This window comes from Gymnoscopelus microlampas (genome assembly GCF_963454915.1).
Source record: "Gymnoscopelus microlampas genome assembly, chromosome: 22".
NCBI lineage: Eukaryota > Metazoa > Chordata > Actinopteri > Myctophiformes > Myctophidae > Gymnoscopelus > Gymnoscopelus microlampas.
In genome coordinates, this window is record NC_139959.1 from 13957035 (window position 1) to 13977457 (window position 20423).

At 41.4% G+C, this 20423-nt stretch overlaps 1 protein-coding gene across 1 annotated transcript in view; it reads right to left on the reverse strand.

Moving 5' to 3' along the window:
- Positions 1-20423, reverse strand: part of LOC311038526 (brefeldin A-inhibited guanine nucleotide-exchange protein 1-like) — a gene marked incomplete at its 3' end in the record, with an annotated part of 42112 nt that extends 21689 nt beyond the window's left edge. The window contains exon 1 of the mRNA XM_084048100.1: positions 20079-20423. Coding sequence (XP_083904226.1) covers positions 20079-20202 — 124 coding nt within the window. The 5' untranslated portion in view covers positions 20203-20423. The remainder of the gene's footprint in view (positions 1-20078) is intronic.

Sequence of the window (20423 nt, forward strand, 5' to 3'; positions counted from 1 at the left end):
CACACTTACTGTACGTATGCGTTCTGAATAAGAGTATAAATGGGCCTTTATTGCCGTTGAGTGAGGCACTTAGGACTCAACCACTCCAAGGGCCAACAGTAAAGCGGGAAGCTCAGGTGGTGTGCACTGTGCATAACTATATGAATATGAAAAGGTGCATACATGCTAAGCCAGCCTCTGATATGAATACTAATGGTTAAAAGGATGAGTATAACTAGCCTGTATATGATATTTTATCTCACATCCAGCCTTTATTTTGTCTGGGTGAGGAGAGTGTTAAAAGGACTGACAAGCTGATCACTTGTATTAGCCCTAGGGCTGATAGTAACTGCATTTACCCCCCCCGAAGTGCTGTGGTTTTCTCATAACCGACTTGCTCACAGTGCATTGCCCCTCTTAAGTGCCATTAATGCTCACATATTGAGCATGGAGAACGGAGGGGGAGAGATAAGACCCCGCCCCACAGGCTCCCCATTTTGGGAAAGTAAAACACAATGTCTAATGATTGTAGATAGATAGATCTGCTAGTCTGCAGAAACTGTTGCCACTATAGCGTATGAATAGTTACGGCTCTATATAGCTTGAGGAACCGAATAGAACATTCTCCATTTCTCCATTGAACTCAATGGACGCGGCCTCCCTGTTCTTTTTTGTCTGCCTATTACTTTCAATGGTGTCCTCAAGCTCGATAAGACGTACATTTCTGAATAAAGTATGAGAGCATATACGGAACCCCCCCCCTCCCCAGCCGTGCGTTCTCTGCGACGACTACATCCAGGCTTTTACACCACAGCTAACTTGCGAAATCTGAATCTCTATAATTTCCAAAAGTATTAAGTTACTATGAAAAATTTAGTCAAAAACAGCTTCCTGAGCCACTGTGCACATGAGCCAAACAACCTACTTTACTTCAGTCTCTCCAGTCTGACAAGAACTGCTTACTATACTGGCTAGCGAGAGTCTCCCCTCCTCCTGCTTGCCTGCCTGCATGGCGTGACAAGGCATTCCACACAGCCAGAAGTAGTACAGTCAGCACCCCATTGGGAATGTCTGCCACATGGACAACAAGCTAGCCAGGTTATCAACACTGGAATCACTATGTGTGCGTGTAAATTATATTTGAGCTTGATCAGACAAGTACTGGATGGTTCAAGGTTTTTTCTTTTTTTGAAAATGAGAAGACACCTGCACACAGTCTTCAAATACAGAACAACTTAAATACGGGCAACATTGCGGTATTTGGAAACTAAAAGACACAACTAGACACATCTACAAGCTATTTTCACGTTTTTGTACGCCACCATTGAACAACAAACTATGATACGTGATCAGACGAATCAATTTAGTCGAATCTTATAAAAATAAAAAAATATACATGAAATTGTATTAATATATACTGTATATGTATCCATTTTTTTTACTGCTTACTACCCAAGATTCGGTTATTGGTTTTAAATTGTGGTTTCAATATATTTTCGCTTAATTGCCTAGCCCTACTATCTGCTATCTAAGGTGTTTGATCACTGCCTGCAGGAGCCGTACTTGTAAGCATGTGTGCACACTGCACACATATCCACACTCAAGACCTTCGTAAGAGCTTTAACATTAGATCAATTAAGTCACAGTGGTGCCTGTGCACGCTGCTGCTCCCCTGTCGGCAGGGAGAGAGAGATAAACACGCTGCTCTCTGGAGACAGAGTCTGCAGCACATCACAAGACCAGCAGCAGGAAAACAGCTTGCTGAGAGGGGAATGGCTGGCTGAGAGACAGTGAGGGAAAATGGAGAGAGAGAGAGATGGAAAGTGAGAGAGAGAGAGGGCAGTATGACAAGGACAGCTTCCAAAACAAATCAACTCTAAACCATCTCCATAGTGTGTGTGTGTGTGTGTGTGTGTGTGTGTGTGTGTGTGTGTGTGTGTGTGTGTGTGTGTGTGTGTGTGTGTGTGTGTGTGTGTGTGTGTGTGTGTGTGTGTGTGTGTGTGTGTGTGAGAGAGAGAGAGAGATAATAATATGAGGGGAGGGCAGCGGATTGAGATAGTATGCTAAGCTTCATTTCAAAATTTCAGGGTAAGAAGGGAAACCATATAAGTACCTACAGTACACAGGAAGGAGGAATGAAATTATGGATGATGGGAAGGAAGGATTTCTATGTATTGTAGCAAACTACCTGCCCTATGTGAGCTACAGTTCTGCAATATGATCAGAGTGAAAAAGGACATTCACCTCACCACACACTGAGGTTGGTTTTGAAAACTTTTGGGGACATTGATTCCCAAATTATCCATAACAGATGCCTAACGCTTAGCCTGAGTACCAAACAAATCCGCCAGCATAGCAATTCTTTTATTTTCTCTGCCAGATACGTCCGGTCCGCCTCCCACCAAATCACAACTGTTCATCTAATATGGGGCGGGTGTGATAGGGTGACTGACAGTCTGCAGGTCTGTGCAGCGGCAACAGTATGAGGCTCACGAACCTCAGATAAAACTGGCAAACTAGGGCTAGGCAGTGCTGATCTTTTTTTTTTTCAAAATGATGTTACCAGTCTGATTATCAGCTCCAAAAGTTTTCAGAAATATATTTTAGTGTACATTTTAGCTGTAATATGAGAACGTTTGTAACCAGGCCACCATTTATTCCTACTTGAAAACAGATATGCCAGACCAATACACTACCTAACTTGAAATTGTCACTAATTGATCTGATTGATTGTAGCAACTCTATATTTGCATGTGCTAACATAACTGCCGATGCCAGGCTACCTAACTCTACAAGGATTACCGGGTGTGGAGATTTTCCCAATAAATGCATATTAACACCGGTAATATTGGTAACAGTGGATGTGCATAATTCAATTCAATTAATTACTTCCCTTCATCTGCAGTCCGTTTTACATCACTACTGCTGTCAACCAGTAGGTGTCCTACTTGGCACCCTCGATTGATTGATTGATTGATTGATTGAATGATTGATTGATTGAATACTTTATTAACCGTTTGCAAAATGTGCAGAGGTACAGTATGTATTAAATTCATCAAGACATATAAAGACATACATGCTAAGCCAGCCTCTGATATGAATACTAATGGTTAAAAGGATGAGTATAACTAGCCTGTATATGATATTTGATATATATATGATACTATACAAGAAATAATAAATACCGGGAGCAGTAAAAGTATATTTACAGAAAAACAGTAGGGGGGGGTCATTTCTTTAGGCAAGCTAGAAGATTTCTAGGTGCAGTCCAGTTGCAAATTGCAGACAGGTGCTCTTTTATGGCGGTTTTGAAGGAGGATAGGGAGTCACACTTTTTGATGGCTGGTGGTAGGGCATTCCACATTTTGGTGGCATAATAGTACTATGAATTCATCCCCATGTTTGTGCCGAATCTGGGTGGGAATGAGATCAGTGGAGCTCCCTCTGGTGTTGTGGGCGTGTTCCTCACTCTTTTGAAGCAGTTTGACAGGTACATGGGCACTGGTCCCTTGAGTATCTTGAAAACCAGGTCCATCGCAAGTTGCTGTACTCTGTCCTCTACCCTGAGGCCTGAGCCATCCCCACCCTAGCGTAATGAGCAGGGGTTAGGTGAGTCCTAAGCCTGAGGTCTAGTAGTCTGACTAATTCGTTTTGAGAGGCATTGGGTTCTACAAGTAGACAGATTATATATCAAATCAGAGTGCTAAGCAGCCATGATGTCACAACCAGTGACAGCGATTGTTGTTGAGTAAATAAAGCACTTGTTCTTATAACATTCAGTTTTCAGTACAGTACCATCCCAAGTATTGATATGAGGCTTAGTTAGTATGCTACAAGAACGTGGGTGCCACATGAAAATGTACTAGATGTTTTTTATTTATGTTTAAGAAACATGAAAATAAAACATGAAATAAAAAATTAAAACGGTTTTATCTGTGTGCAAATGAACATTAAATTAATCGGTGTATGACTGCATTGGCCCACACATCGTGTAACACCAGCAAACTCTACCCTTCCTGAATTCAAATTGGGGACACCAATTTTGTCCCAGAATATGGACTATAGTATGTCACACGCACACACACACACGTATGTGTTAAGGGTCTGCTTCATACTGGGGGTTAAGGGTCAGCTTCATACTCTGTCTTACATCAGCTGAGCTTTGTGCTGGAGACTAGAGAGGGCATCCTGTCTCCTGCAGTGTCATTTCCATTTCAAAGAGCTTGAATTTGGCATGGATCCAGTGACTAGCTCTAACCACTTTAAACACAGCGTTCAGCTCAAAACAGATACATCGCCTGCCTACCTGCACCTCACTAACCCAATGATTTTCTCTCCGGTCCCTGCAGGACAACCAAGGTTTGTCTGAATGTACCGTCTGTACCTGGATCAATAAGACCAACACAGCAGGGTGGACAAAACGGCAGGTAAAGGAGAGTAGCAGTGAGGGAGTGAGTTGGAGGAGGAGTGTATGATCAAGATGACTGATGGAATTCTGAGGGAAATAAGTGTCGGCAACTCTGCGAGATCTGCGGCCTCACTGAACCACACGTATTATGGATAGGACAGTAGGCTGACAGGAAATGGGGTGAGAGATGGGGAGTGACACGCAGCAAAGGCCGGGACTCGAACCCACGACGCGCTGTCAGGCTACCTCGTAGCCTAGGTGCCTGGACCGCTGCGCCATGCGGTCCAGGCCAGACCTTCACTCTTGATATCCCACACCATCGTTTCCCATTCCGAAGGCTGCAGGTTAAAACTTTATGAGTCTTGAGAGTTCTATTAATTCACCCTGCAGCAATAGTGAGACAATAATGTCCGCACGCCAAATAATAAAGATGGCACAAGGGGCCTTCGATTGTGTGATTGAAAGTAATTGGGCTAATCTGATGCGGAATCTGTGCGTAGGTGTCCACCACCACGTCCTAATGAACGCTGATAAACAGAGGGGACGGCAGCTGCTACCAACGCGGAGGGCCTGAGAATAATCAGACCTCTGACATTTCTGTTGTCCTGGCTGAAAGCAAAGGTTGCACAGCAGTAATTACATTTTGGGTGGGTGGGAAGGAAATACTTCCAGAGGTTGTCTAGGCTACCTCCTCGCGTGTGGTGTGTCTGTGTTTATGGGCGTGCACTTGTGTGTGAGCGTATGTCTGTCTCTCCAGCCAACCCACTCACCCACACACTGGCATAAACCACTGTCTAATCGCTAGCCTCACCCCAATGACCGAATCAAAGGCTCTCATTTTCTGAACAGTCACAAAAAAACTGGCCTCTATAAGCCCTAGATTACTCAGCTGTTGGATTTTGCTTTTAAAAAGCAGATAAATAAATACAATTCTGCAGTGGGCACTTGATTTGCCATTTGGATTGCCATTTTTATGTCTCTGCTATGGATTGCATTTTCTTTCCTTACAAATAGGTTTATTATTGGGTTGTGCAGCAAAACTGGAGATTAATAGTTAGATGGTGGAAGACAAATAGGCTATGTGCCTTCCTAAACTAATTCAGCCAAAGTGTCCCCTCTCATCAAACTTGCCCTTCTTTACTTCAGTGAGTTGAAGGCATAGAATCTTTCTCTCCTTGCCCTCCACAGCCCCCTAATACTTGTTCCCATCCGTTTACTTTCAGACTCCCAATTCTATTCCTCAAAGTATATTCTCTTCCACCCAATCTCCCCCTCAATGTATAGCTGCATCTCTCTGTCTCCGTCCTGCATCTCCCTTAGTAATGGTGATATGTTACTACTAACCTTGTATCAGGCCTGCTAAGATGAACACAAATTGTAATGAGGACAGAGACAAAGAGGCCAAAGAGAAGGTATAAGCTCTCTCCATTCCTCTCATCCGTTTGTGATTAATTAATCACCTGTCCTTATATACCACTGGCTATCAGTATCAGTATATGTGGAGAAATGATCTATTATGTATTGAGGTATCAGTGTTAACAAAAGACAAAATGTGGTACAAAACAAAACTGGACATTGTAGAATATTTTGGGCAGACACAGCTTGGTATGGTGTAGGGTGGAGAAAATCGATTCAGCATAAGATGTTGATCATTAAAAAAAAATGTAATGTTACATTTTAGTTCTAATTGCACATAAGGGAAATGTAGTGATTTATATTTTTTAATTTTTCATGTTTTTAAAACTTGTATGCCAGTCAACACAAGTGAAATTGAATTGAACATATATTGAAGGAATCATTATCATAAGGAATCGTGGCCCTAGAGCTGCGATAAAAGGTGGTCCCTGGTGATTCCCACCACCAGCGAAACGTTCTCACCTTTCTCGCCCTCCCTCTCCTGTTTCGCAAACTTGCCTGTGAACCCAATTATCTCACTACATTAACTGTACCCCAAACAACAAACACCCCACGCCCAATCCACATAGGGCTTGGCCTCATTCCGTCAGCCTTGGTGACACAACAGACCAACACTACAGCAGAGTATTATGCGTGATTTATACTTAGTTGCACATTGTGTTGCAAAACGAAAATAGCTGATCTACAAGCTCATAACGCATCGCATCGTGAAGTGTTACTCGTGAGCTTGAAGACTAGCTACTTTCGATATGCGGCACTGGCGCACATAACTATAAACCAGGCATAAACACTGCATGTCATTATGAGTTTGTGTATACTATTCATCTGCCCATGGGTGGCCTATGCATTTTATAAGTTAAGTTTCTTAACTGGCATTTAAGTTTGAGCCCTAAAGACACAAAGGTGACAGTGAGGACAGAGACATAACACATTGATGCGGTGTGTGACAGAAGAGCCTTTCAGGGGAAACCCATCCATCACACTGAACGTGTCCTGTAGAAAAAAGGTTTACATAAAATACTACAGACACTCTGCCATCTCCATCTTCATTTATACTTTCTCAACTTCGACATCAGTGGATTCCCTGTCCCGATGTGTCTCCACTCCACTGCATACAAAGCCAGGTAAAAACGACTGTTTTCACTTTTTCCAATTACTATAGAAAGGTAAAGGTTTCAATATTATTCATCAATGGTGGGAGGGGGGGGTTACACATTGGCCCCAGTCTCACTCTCTACCATGTCTAAAATATTCAGAGAAGCTGTGCTGGTGTGTGGGAATGGGGCATTTGGGAGTCATGTCGAAAACCTTAATTAACAAACTGGATCGCTTATGGTTCTTATCATGTGTGAGCATGTGTTGGCTGTGTGGCACAGCTTATCATGGAGGAGCATATGTGTCCACACTGCCTAATGACCAGAGGTACACCATTCCCATCTGCCCACTGTACTGTCAACACCAAAGACACAGAGGGCCCGAGCAGCTAGCAAATTGCTCATCTCCTAAAGCGAGTATAGTTAAGTTGCATCGCTCTAGCAGTGGTACACGTTGTCGTCTGCAGAAACAACACCTACAGTGCAAAGAGAGCCTAGTCCAAGTCTAGACAAAACTTGCTTCAGCCGGCTATAGACGTAGAGGCACACCTGTAAGTTTACAATTCCTATTCAGGTAGAATGACATGGCTAGAAAAGTGTTTCTTGGCTGTGTTATGTCTCAAGGACAGCCTTTGACAACTGACATCGCTTGTCATTTTGCCTTTTCTACAAATAACATTTTACAGTACAGAACCAAAATTCACATCTGTGAGGTAAAGATTTGCTAGTTGCTTCAGATTGCTAAATAGCATGGCAATGATGAAAATGTTTCTATATTGAGAGCAGGCGTTACAGCCAGCCACACTTCATACACACAAATATTTGTGAGCTGTCTACACATGAATAATATATAACCAATGTCGATATGCAGCAAACTGTAGCACTTTTTGTGTGGAAAGATTAAACAGAAACTCAAGATTTTGCGTAACCATACTAAATAGGGGGGAAAAGAGGGATGATGGGATTACCAATATTTTACACACAAGTGTAACAGCAGGCTCATTAACTTTAAACATGACAAGAATGTTGTTGATTAAATTCTTTACAGAGTGAAGGGTGAGTCTACGCTTGGACTGAATAAAAAAGAAATTGCCTAAAAAAAATACTTTTATAGGACTAGGGCTGTAACTATCAATCATTTTTGTAGCAATTATTTAATTAATCAAATAATCAAGAAGCAATTCATTTAAAACATTGTATTATACTATATGCATGTGTTAAGATTCCCTAAGCCCTATGTTTTTTTTTGTTTTTTTTCTAAGATGGTTGTTTCTTGGGTTTTTCTCTACTGATGTGTATTGATTGGACAGTAGACATTGCTAAATGCATTGCACCTGTTGCTATGCTTAGATGTTTCATTTGATTGTAAACTGCTTGCACCTGACTGTTAGAATGTGTTAGTGAGGGGTCATTTTTTGTTTCTTAGTTCAGAGTTAGTTCAGCTATTACCTTTCTCTAGTGTGTGTGTTTCCATTAAAAACGGTTTAGATAAAATGCAAGTTCTGTTGTTTTGTTTCTGTGTTTCATACATGTTTTAGTAGAGTTTGTTTATGTGTAAGTGAGTTTATGTTTGATGTTACTGTAAAGCATGTGGTCAATTTGTTTGTTCTGTATATTCTTTCATATCTAGAAAACCAGAAACCACACATATGCCATTTTAACCATTTTGGAATCTGCACAGTGCGTGAAATAAAAAACACAAACTTTCAAGTTAACAGTGTGTATATATAATATACATACTGTTAACTTGAAACACAAGAAAATCTATAATCCTAAAGTATAAAAAGTATTTCATGTTAAAATGTACTTTTTAATTTAATTTGATTTTGTCCAATCTGTATGGTAGAGTATGTTAATACAATTTAACTAATACAATTGGGGTGGTTATATTTGGTCTCCCTGCTCTTCTATTGAGACATTTAGATCCTGTTGTCTGGTTTGACATGACCTTTGACATGATCCCGTTTCTCCCCTGAGCAAGTAGGCAGGCTCTATTAGCTCAGTGGTGAATATTTATTTAGAACAGGAAAGTTACATTTAAGAAGTATCAAAATTAAAAGTACAAACTGCTTTTCATAACAAAACAGCTAGAGATAAAATGCCACAACCGATGAAATTTTCAGTGCAATTTGTCCTTCACATCAAAGAGAGAATTCTGCATCCCCATTGATTTGTTGCTATGTTTCAGTATTGAGTGGACTTTGTCCATCACATCAAAGAGAGAATTCTCATCTCCACCCACTTGCACATTTTACAAGTGGATGTTTGAGTTTTAAGTAGAGTTTGTCCATCATATCAAAGAGAAAATAAATACTCCATCTCCATCCACTAGCTTTTACACAGTCACGTTTCATTCAATCATTAAATAGCGTCCCAGGCTGAATGATGGTCTAACTCTCAACTTCATTCATGAATGAAAGATTTATTTTCTAATATTGTATCTTCCCAAACACTTGTGCCCTTATCAGCCAGTTGCTCAAACATAAAACAAAAAATTCTTTAATTCATACACTGGAAACACTTTCACTGTGCCAGCCTGTCTCCACTACTCTTTGGTACCAGGGAACCATGCACAGAACACACAGGAATACCCAATTACTATTTTCTTTATTATTCTTTATTTATTGCCTGTGCAATATTAAGAAAAGTAAAAAATAAAAAAAAAACAGTAATTATCCTATCAAGCCTAAAAATGCATACATTCAGTAGGCAATAAATCATAACATGACCTAGATTAAGCGTCATTTACACAGTAAAATAGAAAAATACAGGACAGGTATAATCTTCTGCAGTGCACAGTCATAGACTGTAAAAAAGAATGGACAAAGCCACTCCCCTGCTTTCTACAGAACGAAAATGAAGCCGATAGTTCAGGAACATGCATTCCTCCATCGTTAATATATACAGTTGGCCACGCCGGAACTCAAACGCTATTGGTTGAGACCAGACACGTGACCAGCGAACCGGAAAACACCCCCAAAAATGCTATTGGTTGGTGTTACGGCCATTACACTTGGCTCGAACACCAGTGACCATAACATAATAATAGGACAAAAATCAGGTCTCAATTGCAATGAAATTTATTTTATATTCAGAAATAAACATGTGCAATGGGTTCATGTGAGCAACCAGGTCACTAAATATACCAGGAGGGTAGAGGTATAAAACATTAACCAAAACAAAGACCTAAATAAATGTCCTAACCAAACAAAAGTAGTAATGGGCTGGCCAAACTAAAAAGTGGGGAGCCTGGTGAGCCAGGCAGTATGTGCCCGTCGTCTCACCAGACTCCCATAAACTACCAAAACATACAATAAGCTGAACTAACCAGAAACCGAAAATCATAACAAACAATACTTACAACCAGCCCATTGGAACTGAAATAAAGAACTACAACTAAACAAATAAGCAAGGGAACAACTCTGCTGTTGTGCTCTGCTGGGGTGCTGGGGAGATAATGTGAGCTGGCAACAGCTCCTCTTATAGCCTACGCCCTAATCACATATGAAGCACAGCTGGGAAAAGGGAGGGGCAGCCAGAGCACTCCCAGGTGAGTGACAGGTGTCTAGCCAGTCCAGTGCAGCAAAGCCAGCAAGGCAGGGTAGACACTACAGTACAAATAAGCATTAGTGAACACATAAACAAACAAAAGACTATAAACTGAGGAGTGAATATGTGCTAGCACATAACACCCCCACCCTAAGTTATTGAATGGTGGGTTCTGACTCCGGCAACACCGCACACCAGTGCCAGAAACCCATCATTCAAGAACACTCTTATACTAAACACAAGACACAGAAATCTGCAAAAAAAAAAAAATCCACAACAAGAAAATGAATTTCAAAATGATACTTATACCAACACATTCATCGTTTGTTTCGTTTCTGTTTCACATCCTATGTACCAAAAAAAAAACAGTATTGTAGAGTTAGTATAAATGTGTGAACACGCTCCAGTTATCTCAACTTCAGGCTGATAAAGTACACAACTAACCATGATATCCAACTACCTTACCACCTGGGTCGAACACCCGTGACCTTACGTTGGACTCCTGGTCCTCCTGAATTACTGGCAAGCCAAATGCTGGAAAAGAACGAGTGAGAACCCTAACAATTACTTTCGCTGTAATTTGGACCCCCTCAAATTGCTCCCCCACCGGAATTGTAAACAAAAGGGCAGAAGCAATTGGTTGGTTTGGTTTCCCAACCACTTGGCATATGTGAGCCAGATTCAGAACGTCATGCCTATACCGACGTGGTATTACAATTTGCCTATCCAGGCTCCAGTCATCCTGACCAGATGCCTTGAGTGGAGAACATTTACGCGAAAGCAGGTCTTCACTTAGAAAGTCCCCCTTTGACATGGACTCCATCTCCTCAGTAACAGCACTGTCAAACAGCTCTGCCACCTCCACATCGTTCCTCTGCTCTGCAATGAGCTTCTCTCCAGACAGGGCCACGTCTCCTGACTCACCGGACAGGGACACCTCTGTCTCACATGGGGCACTGACCTGCTGCGACTCCACTGAAACCACGTCGGTCCCACCCACAACAGTGCCATCAGTCCCACCCTCATCCCGCTCTACCATAAAACTGTCAATCAAGTCAATTTCACTATTATGGCTTGCCAGCTTTTCAGCTAAAGAACAGGTGACAACACAGGAGGCAAAAACAGTTGGAACAGACATGTGTACATCAGGTTGCCATTTTCTGCTCACATCAACATCAGATTGAGGAGGAGCCTGACCAAGCTCCACTTCACGCAAGTGAATGGCCTTCTTAGTCTCCTCCTCAAGCCGGACTATCTCATGTCTGGCATTTGCTCGGAATCTCTCAAGATTAAGGCGCTTCATTTCGAGCTCTATCTCCTTCAGCCGAATGAGATTCTCCATGGACAGTTCAACCACATACCTAGATGCCTCAGCACTTGAAGGACCAGGAAGCAACCCCCCATCACTTAAACCCACCCACAAAATCTGTTTGAGCACTTGCTTTTTCTCTTGTGTATTCACATTGATCTTATAGTGATCTGCAATTACCCACAAATGTGCTTTGGCACAGTGATGGAAAACTTCCAGGGTAGGGTCCCTCACAAACTCCTCAAGCTTAAACTCCATAATCCAAACAAAAACCCAGCCTCAACAACACAGCCAACCTACAACCCAACTTACGGTTCCAACAAAGAGTTTACTGCAAATTTAAGATAACCTGCCAACTAGGTTACCCCTCACACCAAAACAGTCACCCTTAACATTCAAGTAGGCACTTGGAAAAAACAACAAAATGGGATGCCACTCCACAGGTAACTGCACCCTCACAGGGTTACTGAACCACCAAAACAGTACCTGGCAATCCCTCTCAAACTAGAGACTCCTGCCACTCGGACTCTACTAGTTATCAATTTTAACCAAATGCCTACTTACTACACAAACATAAGGGTTTGCACAAGCCCCCAAGTTACATTATGGGATCCCTAAATTATGTTTGTGAACCAAATGAATTTTGTGACGAGCCCCCAATTAACTCACCTAATGGGGAGTTATAGATCCCGGACGAGCCCCCAATTATGTTACGGCCATTACACTTGGCTCGAACACCAGTGACCATAACATAATAATAGGACAAAAATCAGGTCTCAATTGCAATGAAATTTATTTTATATTCAGAAATAAACATGTGCAATGGGTTCATGTGAGCAACCAGGTCACTAAATATACCAGGAGGGTAGAGGTATAAAACATTAACCAAAACAAAGACCTAAATAAATGTCCTAACCAAACAAAAGTAGTAATGGGCTGGCCAAACTAAAAAGTGGGGAGCCTGGTGAGCCAGGCAGTATGTGCCCGTCGTCTCACCAGACTCCCATAAACTACCAAAACATACAATAAGCTGAACTAACCAGAAACCGAAAATCATAACAAACAATACTTACAACCAGCCCATTGGAACTGAAATAAAGAACTACAACTAAACAAATAAGCAAGGGAACAACTCTGCTGTTGTGCTCTGCTGGGGTGCTGGGGAGATAATGTGAGCTGGCAACAGCTCCTCTTATAGCCTACGCCCTAATCACATATGAAGCACAGCTGGGAAAAGGGAGGGGCAGCCAGAGCACTCCCAGGTGAGTGACAGGTGTCTAGCCAGTCCAGTGCAGCAAAGCCAGCAAGGCAGGGTAGACACTACAGTACAAATAAGCATTAGTGAACACATAAACAAACAAAAGACTATAAACTGAGGAGTGAATATGTGCTAGCACATAACAGTTGGGTAGCTTGTCAATCAAGAGCGGGGGCGGGGAATGAATGCTATTGGTTGTGTAGGTTGTCAATCAAATCATCCCGCCCCTCCTGGAGCATAGCCTACTTTATCGTCAATTTTAGAATAAATGGGACCATAATTTAGCAAAACGCATATCATGATGATTGAAAGGAGACTTTAAACTAGCGACTGGAAGCATATAGAATTTATGACAATTTTTATTACGGTAAGAAAATCTAGTCTAAAGTTTGTCAAAAACCCATTGACCCTGCGCTGACACTTCAGGTCGGCGCAGGGTAAAACAGCGCCACTCTGGCCATTCATAAGCTTCCGTGTTGGCCTCATCGTAAATATCCAAGCCTTGCCCCTTGTGCACAGTGCACACTGGCTCATACATGCTCCCATTACCACCAAGGTGAGCTTTTCAGCATCTTCGATCTTCCTCAATGACACTACATACAATGCAACATACATACATACATATAGCAGTAGCTTCAATGTTACCAGACTTTTAATAGTACTTCTTTTGAAATAGAGCTTTTAGTGTCCAACAATAGACAGCAGTCAACTTGTCTTGATGAGAGCAGCATTTGTTGCTCTCACCTACACAAAAAAAGCTCAAAATGCGCCATTAGCTTGTAGATCAGAGCATGCTGAAAACACAGATGCCTGCCTCATAGAGTGAGAAAACATTGAATTGAGCTTCTTATTGAAAATAATTGTATTTGTGACTTTAATGAGCAGTGAATGGCCAATACCGATCTACAGTATATTAGAGTTGTACTGAAGAAATGCTTTTTTTATTGAATATTGACAACTAAATTCCAGTGCAAGTTTTGAACACTTTGAACATAATGTGTGGAGGATAATCTAACATCCTAAGAATTTAGTCAGCAACAGCGTAAATCAAATGAAAGATTTTCTATCTGGTCAGGGATTCTGCACATCACCACTCTACCTTTTTTTTACCAAGCAGTTTTAAATGCCTTTCCCTCTTCCAACTCCAAGCTGAATATGTATTCACATGTGAGTGTGAAATGAAAGAGGTGAATGAGGAATGCAGCGGCAACAGGATATGAGGCTACTACGTTCTGCATGCTCTGACCCCCAGATCATTATCTGTACCCTCAGGGTACCGATTCCGTAGGCACTCAGCTCCTCGCAAGGTTACAGCAAGACTTCATTTCCCAACATAACGTTGCCTGCTTTGGTTTATGTGCCTAAGGAATTCTGTCACCTGCTGCAAAGCCACATAAATCTTGCATATGAGATAGGTAGGTTTTAAAACAACAAGCCCTCCCACTTGCAACAGTATCTCACACTAGCTGGCTCCACAACATGACAATAAAGAATCTCGAGTCAAACCTCGAACGAAGTCTCTGAGTCGGTGGGCAGTAACACCCTGAGGTTCTTTCATATTTTGAGTCAACTGTCGCTCCTGCGCTCTTTATATTTACTGCTATCAGACAGCTCCTTTCAAAGAAGTGAAATAAGCCTACTGTGCGATCCAAAGACAATGGGGCTTCTACAGTCAGTTCCATCGCACACTCTCTTTCTGGCAACATGCAAAATCAACATGGTGTTCAGTGACATTTCAATAAACAAAGATGAAGGTTAAGTTAGGACTAGAATGTAGGGGGGAGAGCACAGCTTACTCAGACAACTTACGTATATTGAAACACACACAAGTCAAGTAGGCTAAGCCAAGACAAGAATCAACTCAACAACAAAATACAGAATAAATGAATTTGCACATAAAATACTGTGGAATAATTTCAGGTATGGCCTTGCCGTCTTGGGTACTAAGCTGTGTGAGGAGTTGCCTTCAAGTGAAGATTTATTAGCTATTTGTCCTTCTCCTTGCGAATGCGATATGTCCTGGAATATTCAAAGACGTTACTGTATGCTGGCCTGGTATTTATTGTTATGAGAACATGTTGTCTCTGTGGCGCGGGCCTCTTATCTATATAGAAATGGTCCGATCCCTGCTGTTAAGACAGAGAACTCCTTGAACACCCATCTGTGTATCATATCATGTACAGCACTTCTCCCATGAGATTGTGTATTAAACCTCAACTTCTTTGAAATACAAAGTGTCTCAGACTCCGTTTGCCTAAACATCCTGATGGATCCAGAAATCCCTCGACAATGCTGTATGTCAAGCAGGAGTGAGTAAAAAGAGCAAAATACTATCCTGCTCATGCATAGTAACTAAAAACAACAACTAGTTCTGAATAGTTGGTGCCATGTTAGGAGTTGCGGGATGCTCATGACATCAGGGATGCTGTGTTTTAGAGCCAGAAGAGTAGATATAGCGGCGGTGGCATTCTCTCAGAGATGTCTCTGAGCCCCAGGAGCTAGAAGGGATTATGTAAGTCATTCAGTATACTAGGTCACCCAGTGGTTTTGATATGCAGAGCTACTGTATTAGAGCTGGGCTACTTTATTTATGGAATGCATGTGCACAAAATATATATTCAAAATATTGATTTGATGCTCATATTAACCTTATTATTAATCCTTTCAAGATTGCTTTGCCTATTCAAAAAAAAAAAAAAAAAATCTAAAATAGCAGATATACAAGCTCATATGTATGCTTGTAGATCTGCCATTTTTGAAAAAAGAAATAGTGAAAGTGTGTGCAAATCTTTGAATACACATGTAGATTTTTAAATCAAATCTTTGCTTCTGGGGGTCTCTGGAACAAAATATTTTGAGATGGTGGGGTCCGCGGACAAATACATATCATTTTGGGTGTTCCTTGACATGAAAAAAAGTTTCAGAACCACTGAGATTATAGCAACAGGAAAAATCTACAAGCTCATAGCTCGGCACTAATTTTGAATAGCCCAAAGTATAAAATAATAGTTATACAGTAGCTAAAAAAATTAAATGACACATGTATGCGTTCCCGCATTGAAGCTCTCATAATCGGATGCTTCATTTATAGGTTAAAAAAGTAGCTCTTCGGCTATGTCTACCCTTAAGGTTCAGCAATTCAAGAAAATTCACATAAACACATTTTTACTTTAAAAAAGCCTAGCCTATAGAATACCATACTCTAGGAGCGGCAGGGGCTGTGGCTCTAAGGTTCCTGCCTGGTTCTAACCCCCAGCTCCACCTGGCTTCGTGTCGATGTGTCCTTGAGCAAGACACTGAACACCTACTGTAGCTGCTCCCAATGATTGAGCAGGCCTTGCATGGTTGCTTCTGCCGTTGGCATGTGAATGTTTATGTGTCTGGGTGAATGTAATGCACATCGTAAAGTGCTTTGGATAAAGACAGCATTAGAAATGCAGACCATTTACCATTTAGTATTTCTAATAGTCTGGCCTTGTATCGTCTGTATTTCTCTGACCACAGACACCCACTGAATATATGACTAATCCTGCTCTTTAATCAAGCCCAAGTGAGGAGGCTTCACCTCTTCAATCAGTATCCTCAACTAACCTCTCACAGAAAGCACAGGTTTTCTTCTCATTTAAAAAGAAAATGTCAGGGTGCGGGCTGGGGTCTGGAATACATTATTTGCATGCATTAGAGAGAGAGAGAGCTTGGACAAACAAGATAACTGTATAAATATATCCAATGGCCTTGGGGTTTGCACAGACTTGGAATGCCTCTGAGGCGGGCTCTGTTATGGGGCAGCTACAGTAGGGAAAGGTAGGCTGTTTGGCTGCAATACAAGATGGACCCATTGTTTCAGTGGTAGTGTCAAATTACTCCCATTGCAGAACACACACCAAAGTGTTCCAATTCCAAACCACAGAGCCAACACTGGCAACACATCACACACCCCTGTGTTGAAATATCAAGAGATATGTCCTCGTGAAGGTAAAACATACATGGTTTACCTTCCAGAATGTCTGTTGAATTAGTATGTACAACTTCCCTATTAGTTACATGTATATCACATACGTGTATCACACATATCACACACAACACATCATGCATCCCTGTGTTGAAATACCAAGAGATATGTCCTTGTGAAGGTAAAACATAGAAGTTTTACCTTCCAGAATGTCTATTGAATTAGTATGTACAACTTCCCATGTCTGTTAAATTAGTATGTCCAACTTCCCTATTAGTTATGAGCAGATGTGACACACACACACACACACACACACACACACACACACACACACACACACACACACACACACACGTTGAAATACCAAGAGATATGTCCTCGTGAATGTAAAACAAAACATACAAGGTTCACCTTCCTGAATGTCAGTTGAATTAGTGTAATGTACAACTTCCCTTCCCTTTGTTATACTATAAGCCACTCCCACATCACTTAGGCCAGCCAATAAGAATTTGACCATAAGAAAGATGTATAACGGACAATGTACCTGCTGCTACTGTACTGAGATGTGTGGCTTTCTAGATCCTCACCATCATAGATCGTAGGATCAGGGTATTCAGAGGCGGATGGGAGGATATGTAGTTAGGAATTAGCCTGGGATCAATGCCATTTTCAGGTTTCTGATCCAGTCAGAGCGGAAATAACTTTACGTCATCAGGTAGCCGGAACCAACGACCGGAACCACCTAGTTTAAAATGTTTTTAGTTTGGTATAATCGTTTTGTTTCTTTTGGTATAATAATAATCGTTTGGTATGTCCATCTTTTATTCTAACTTGTAGCGTGACTAGCGAGACTAAACAAATTGATTCGCATTATGTGGGAAACAAAAACAATGTGATGCCACCCGGAACCAACCACCGGAACCATGATTATTTTTTTCCAAACCGGATCACATGGCTAGTTTTAGAACGAATACCAGCTTTCCTCCACGGTGGAAAGACTGGTGACGCAAGGTTAGTTAGGAATAGGATCAGGGTATTCAGAGATTAAGCTGTGTGTGAAAATACTGACAACAATGTCTCTCCATGGTAACAGGATAGGTGGGCACTAGGGACATCTGGGCACACTAATGTAAAATTGGCTATGCATTTTGTACAAAATGTTACAAAAATGTAATAATTAAAACAATGGTCTTAAGTAAAGTATACATGATTAGAACAAGCTTAAACATTCGACAATTAAGGTCTAATATTTCTACAACTGCTACAAATTGCTACAAAACCTGTACATCCAGTCATTTTTGGGCATAAACAATAAGTTGAAGGATAAAATGAAGTCTGATATATGTTTCAAATATTCAATTTTTTAACATTTTGGACAAAATTGCCAATTTTACATCGAGGTGCCCAGATGTCCCTAATGCCCACCTCTCCTGTATCCCTCTCCATCACCACCACTCCCTTCCTATACGAGCAGGGCTTCATTTCCACCAGGAAACTAGGCAAACACCGGCGCACACACACACTTTACGTTTACATAGATAGCATCATATAGCTGTGATTGAATTAAAACTCGCGAGTGTGTAACGGATGTATCGTGATTAGTAGTCGATTTGCGTGTCATTCACTGGACGTGTAGTGTGTGGAACGTCAACGTAACTTTGTAACCTATCTCGTTACGGTTTCGAAGCAGCAATATTGCTACAATGTAGCAAACCACCCAATACCAGTGGTGGAAGAAGTACTCACGTTTTTTACTTGAGTAAAAGCATCAGTACTACATGCAGAAATACTCTTGTTACAAGTGCAAGTCTTGTATTCAGAATTTACTTGAGTAAAAGTACATATGTATTGGCATAAAAATGTACTTCATAAGTACCGAAAGTAAAAGTACTCATTATCGAGAAATCTTGCATTTCATGTTTTCAAAATGTATAAAATAATTGAAAATAGCAGATCTACAAGCTCACAACGTGCGACGCATTGTGAGCGTGTAGATAGGGCTGAGGTGGTTAATGTATGTATGTTTTGTAATAATAATCCAAATCTACAAAGTAACTCAACTAAAGTTGCCCAATAATTGTAGTGGAGTAAAAGTACAATATTTGCCTCTGAGATGTAGTGGAGTAAAAGTAAAAGTACTGAAAATTGAAAATACTCCGGTAAAGTAAACATACCTCATAATTGTACTTAAGTACAGTACTTGAGTATATGTACTTAGTTACTTTCCACCACTGCCCAACACCCCTTTTGCACCATTTCCGTACTTCACGCAATCATGTCACACTAGATACAGATTAAACAACGATTTCCCCTCCGACACATTTAACAATGCACAATGCATTGTTAGTCGTCTAGTGGACAAAAATCTAAATATATTACTAAACACCAGGATGTTGATGATGCGACACTGACACACATTACGGGTAGCTCTGGTCCAGAGCGTTAGCGACTTCTCTCTGACGCTCTGCCAGGCGCGCTGCTCTGCTCATAGGCCTAACATTCCACTGCCATAAGAGGCCTCCGTCTTTAGTCAAAACAAACAAAGCTATTTCGCTACTCATCAAAACAAAGGTTGTTTTGTGTTGTTGAAAGTCCATTCTACAGGGTGGGAAGCCTCTCGGGACCCCACCTTCTCTGTAGAATACACTTTTTGGGCAGAAAATGAAATATGTCCGCCAGACGGAAATTATTTTTATTTACTCACCTGCGCCCTCTACAGATCAGGTCAATGTACATTACCATTGACCAGATCTGTAGAGGGCGCAGTGGCGTACACAAAATCATTTCCGTCTGCAGGACATATTTAATTTTCTGCCCATAAAGTGTATTATACAGAGAAGAAGGTGGGGTCCTGAGAGGCTTCCCACCCTGGAGAATAGACTTTCAACAACACAAAACTGCTTTAGTTTCGCTGAATAGCGAAATGGTTTAGTTTATTCTTTACGAAAGACAGAGACCTCGCACGGCAGTGGAATTTTCGATCTAAGAGCAGAGCAGCGCGCATGACAGAGCGTTAGAGAGAACTCGCTAACGCTCTGGACCAGGGCTAGTATATGACGTGTCCGAATCAATAAATAATACTGCAAAGAATAACAATAATAACATAAACTTACCCAATGCCACCTCGCAGGCTTTGCGCAGTTGAGAATGGTGAGCCTTTTTGACCTCCTTGTCGGCGAGGATCTTCTCCAGAGCTCTGGTGAGGAACATGTTTTTGGTCTTTTTGCCCTCATGCATGTCGCACCGGATCGGGCCGAGGAGGTGTATGTGTGTCCCTTATAAGGACCGCGACCGTCTCTCCAATAAGGTATATTCCTTTGTGAATGTCACTCCTCGCACTGTCCCTCTGAACAGACGAACATAAATAAACACAGAAGGTACGGGGGTAAATCCCTCAGATTTCCATTAGCAACCTGCCTGCGCCATGTTGGAAGGAGAGGAAACGACGTCACGTACGT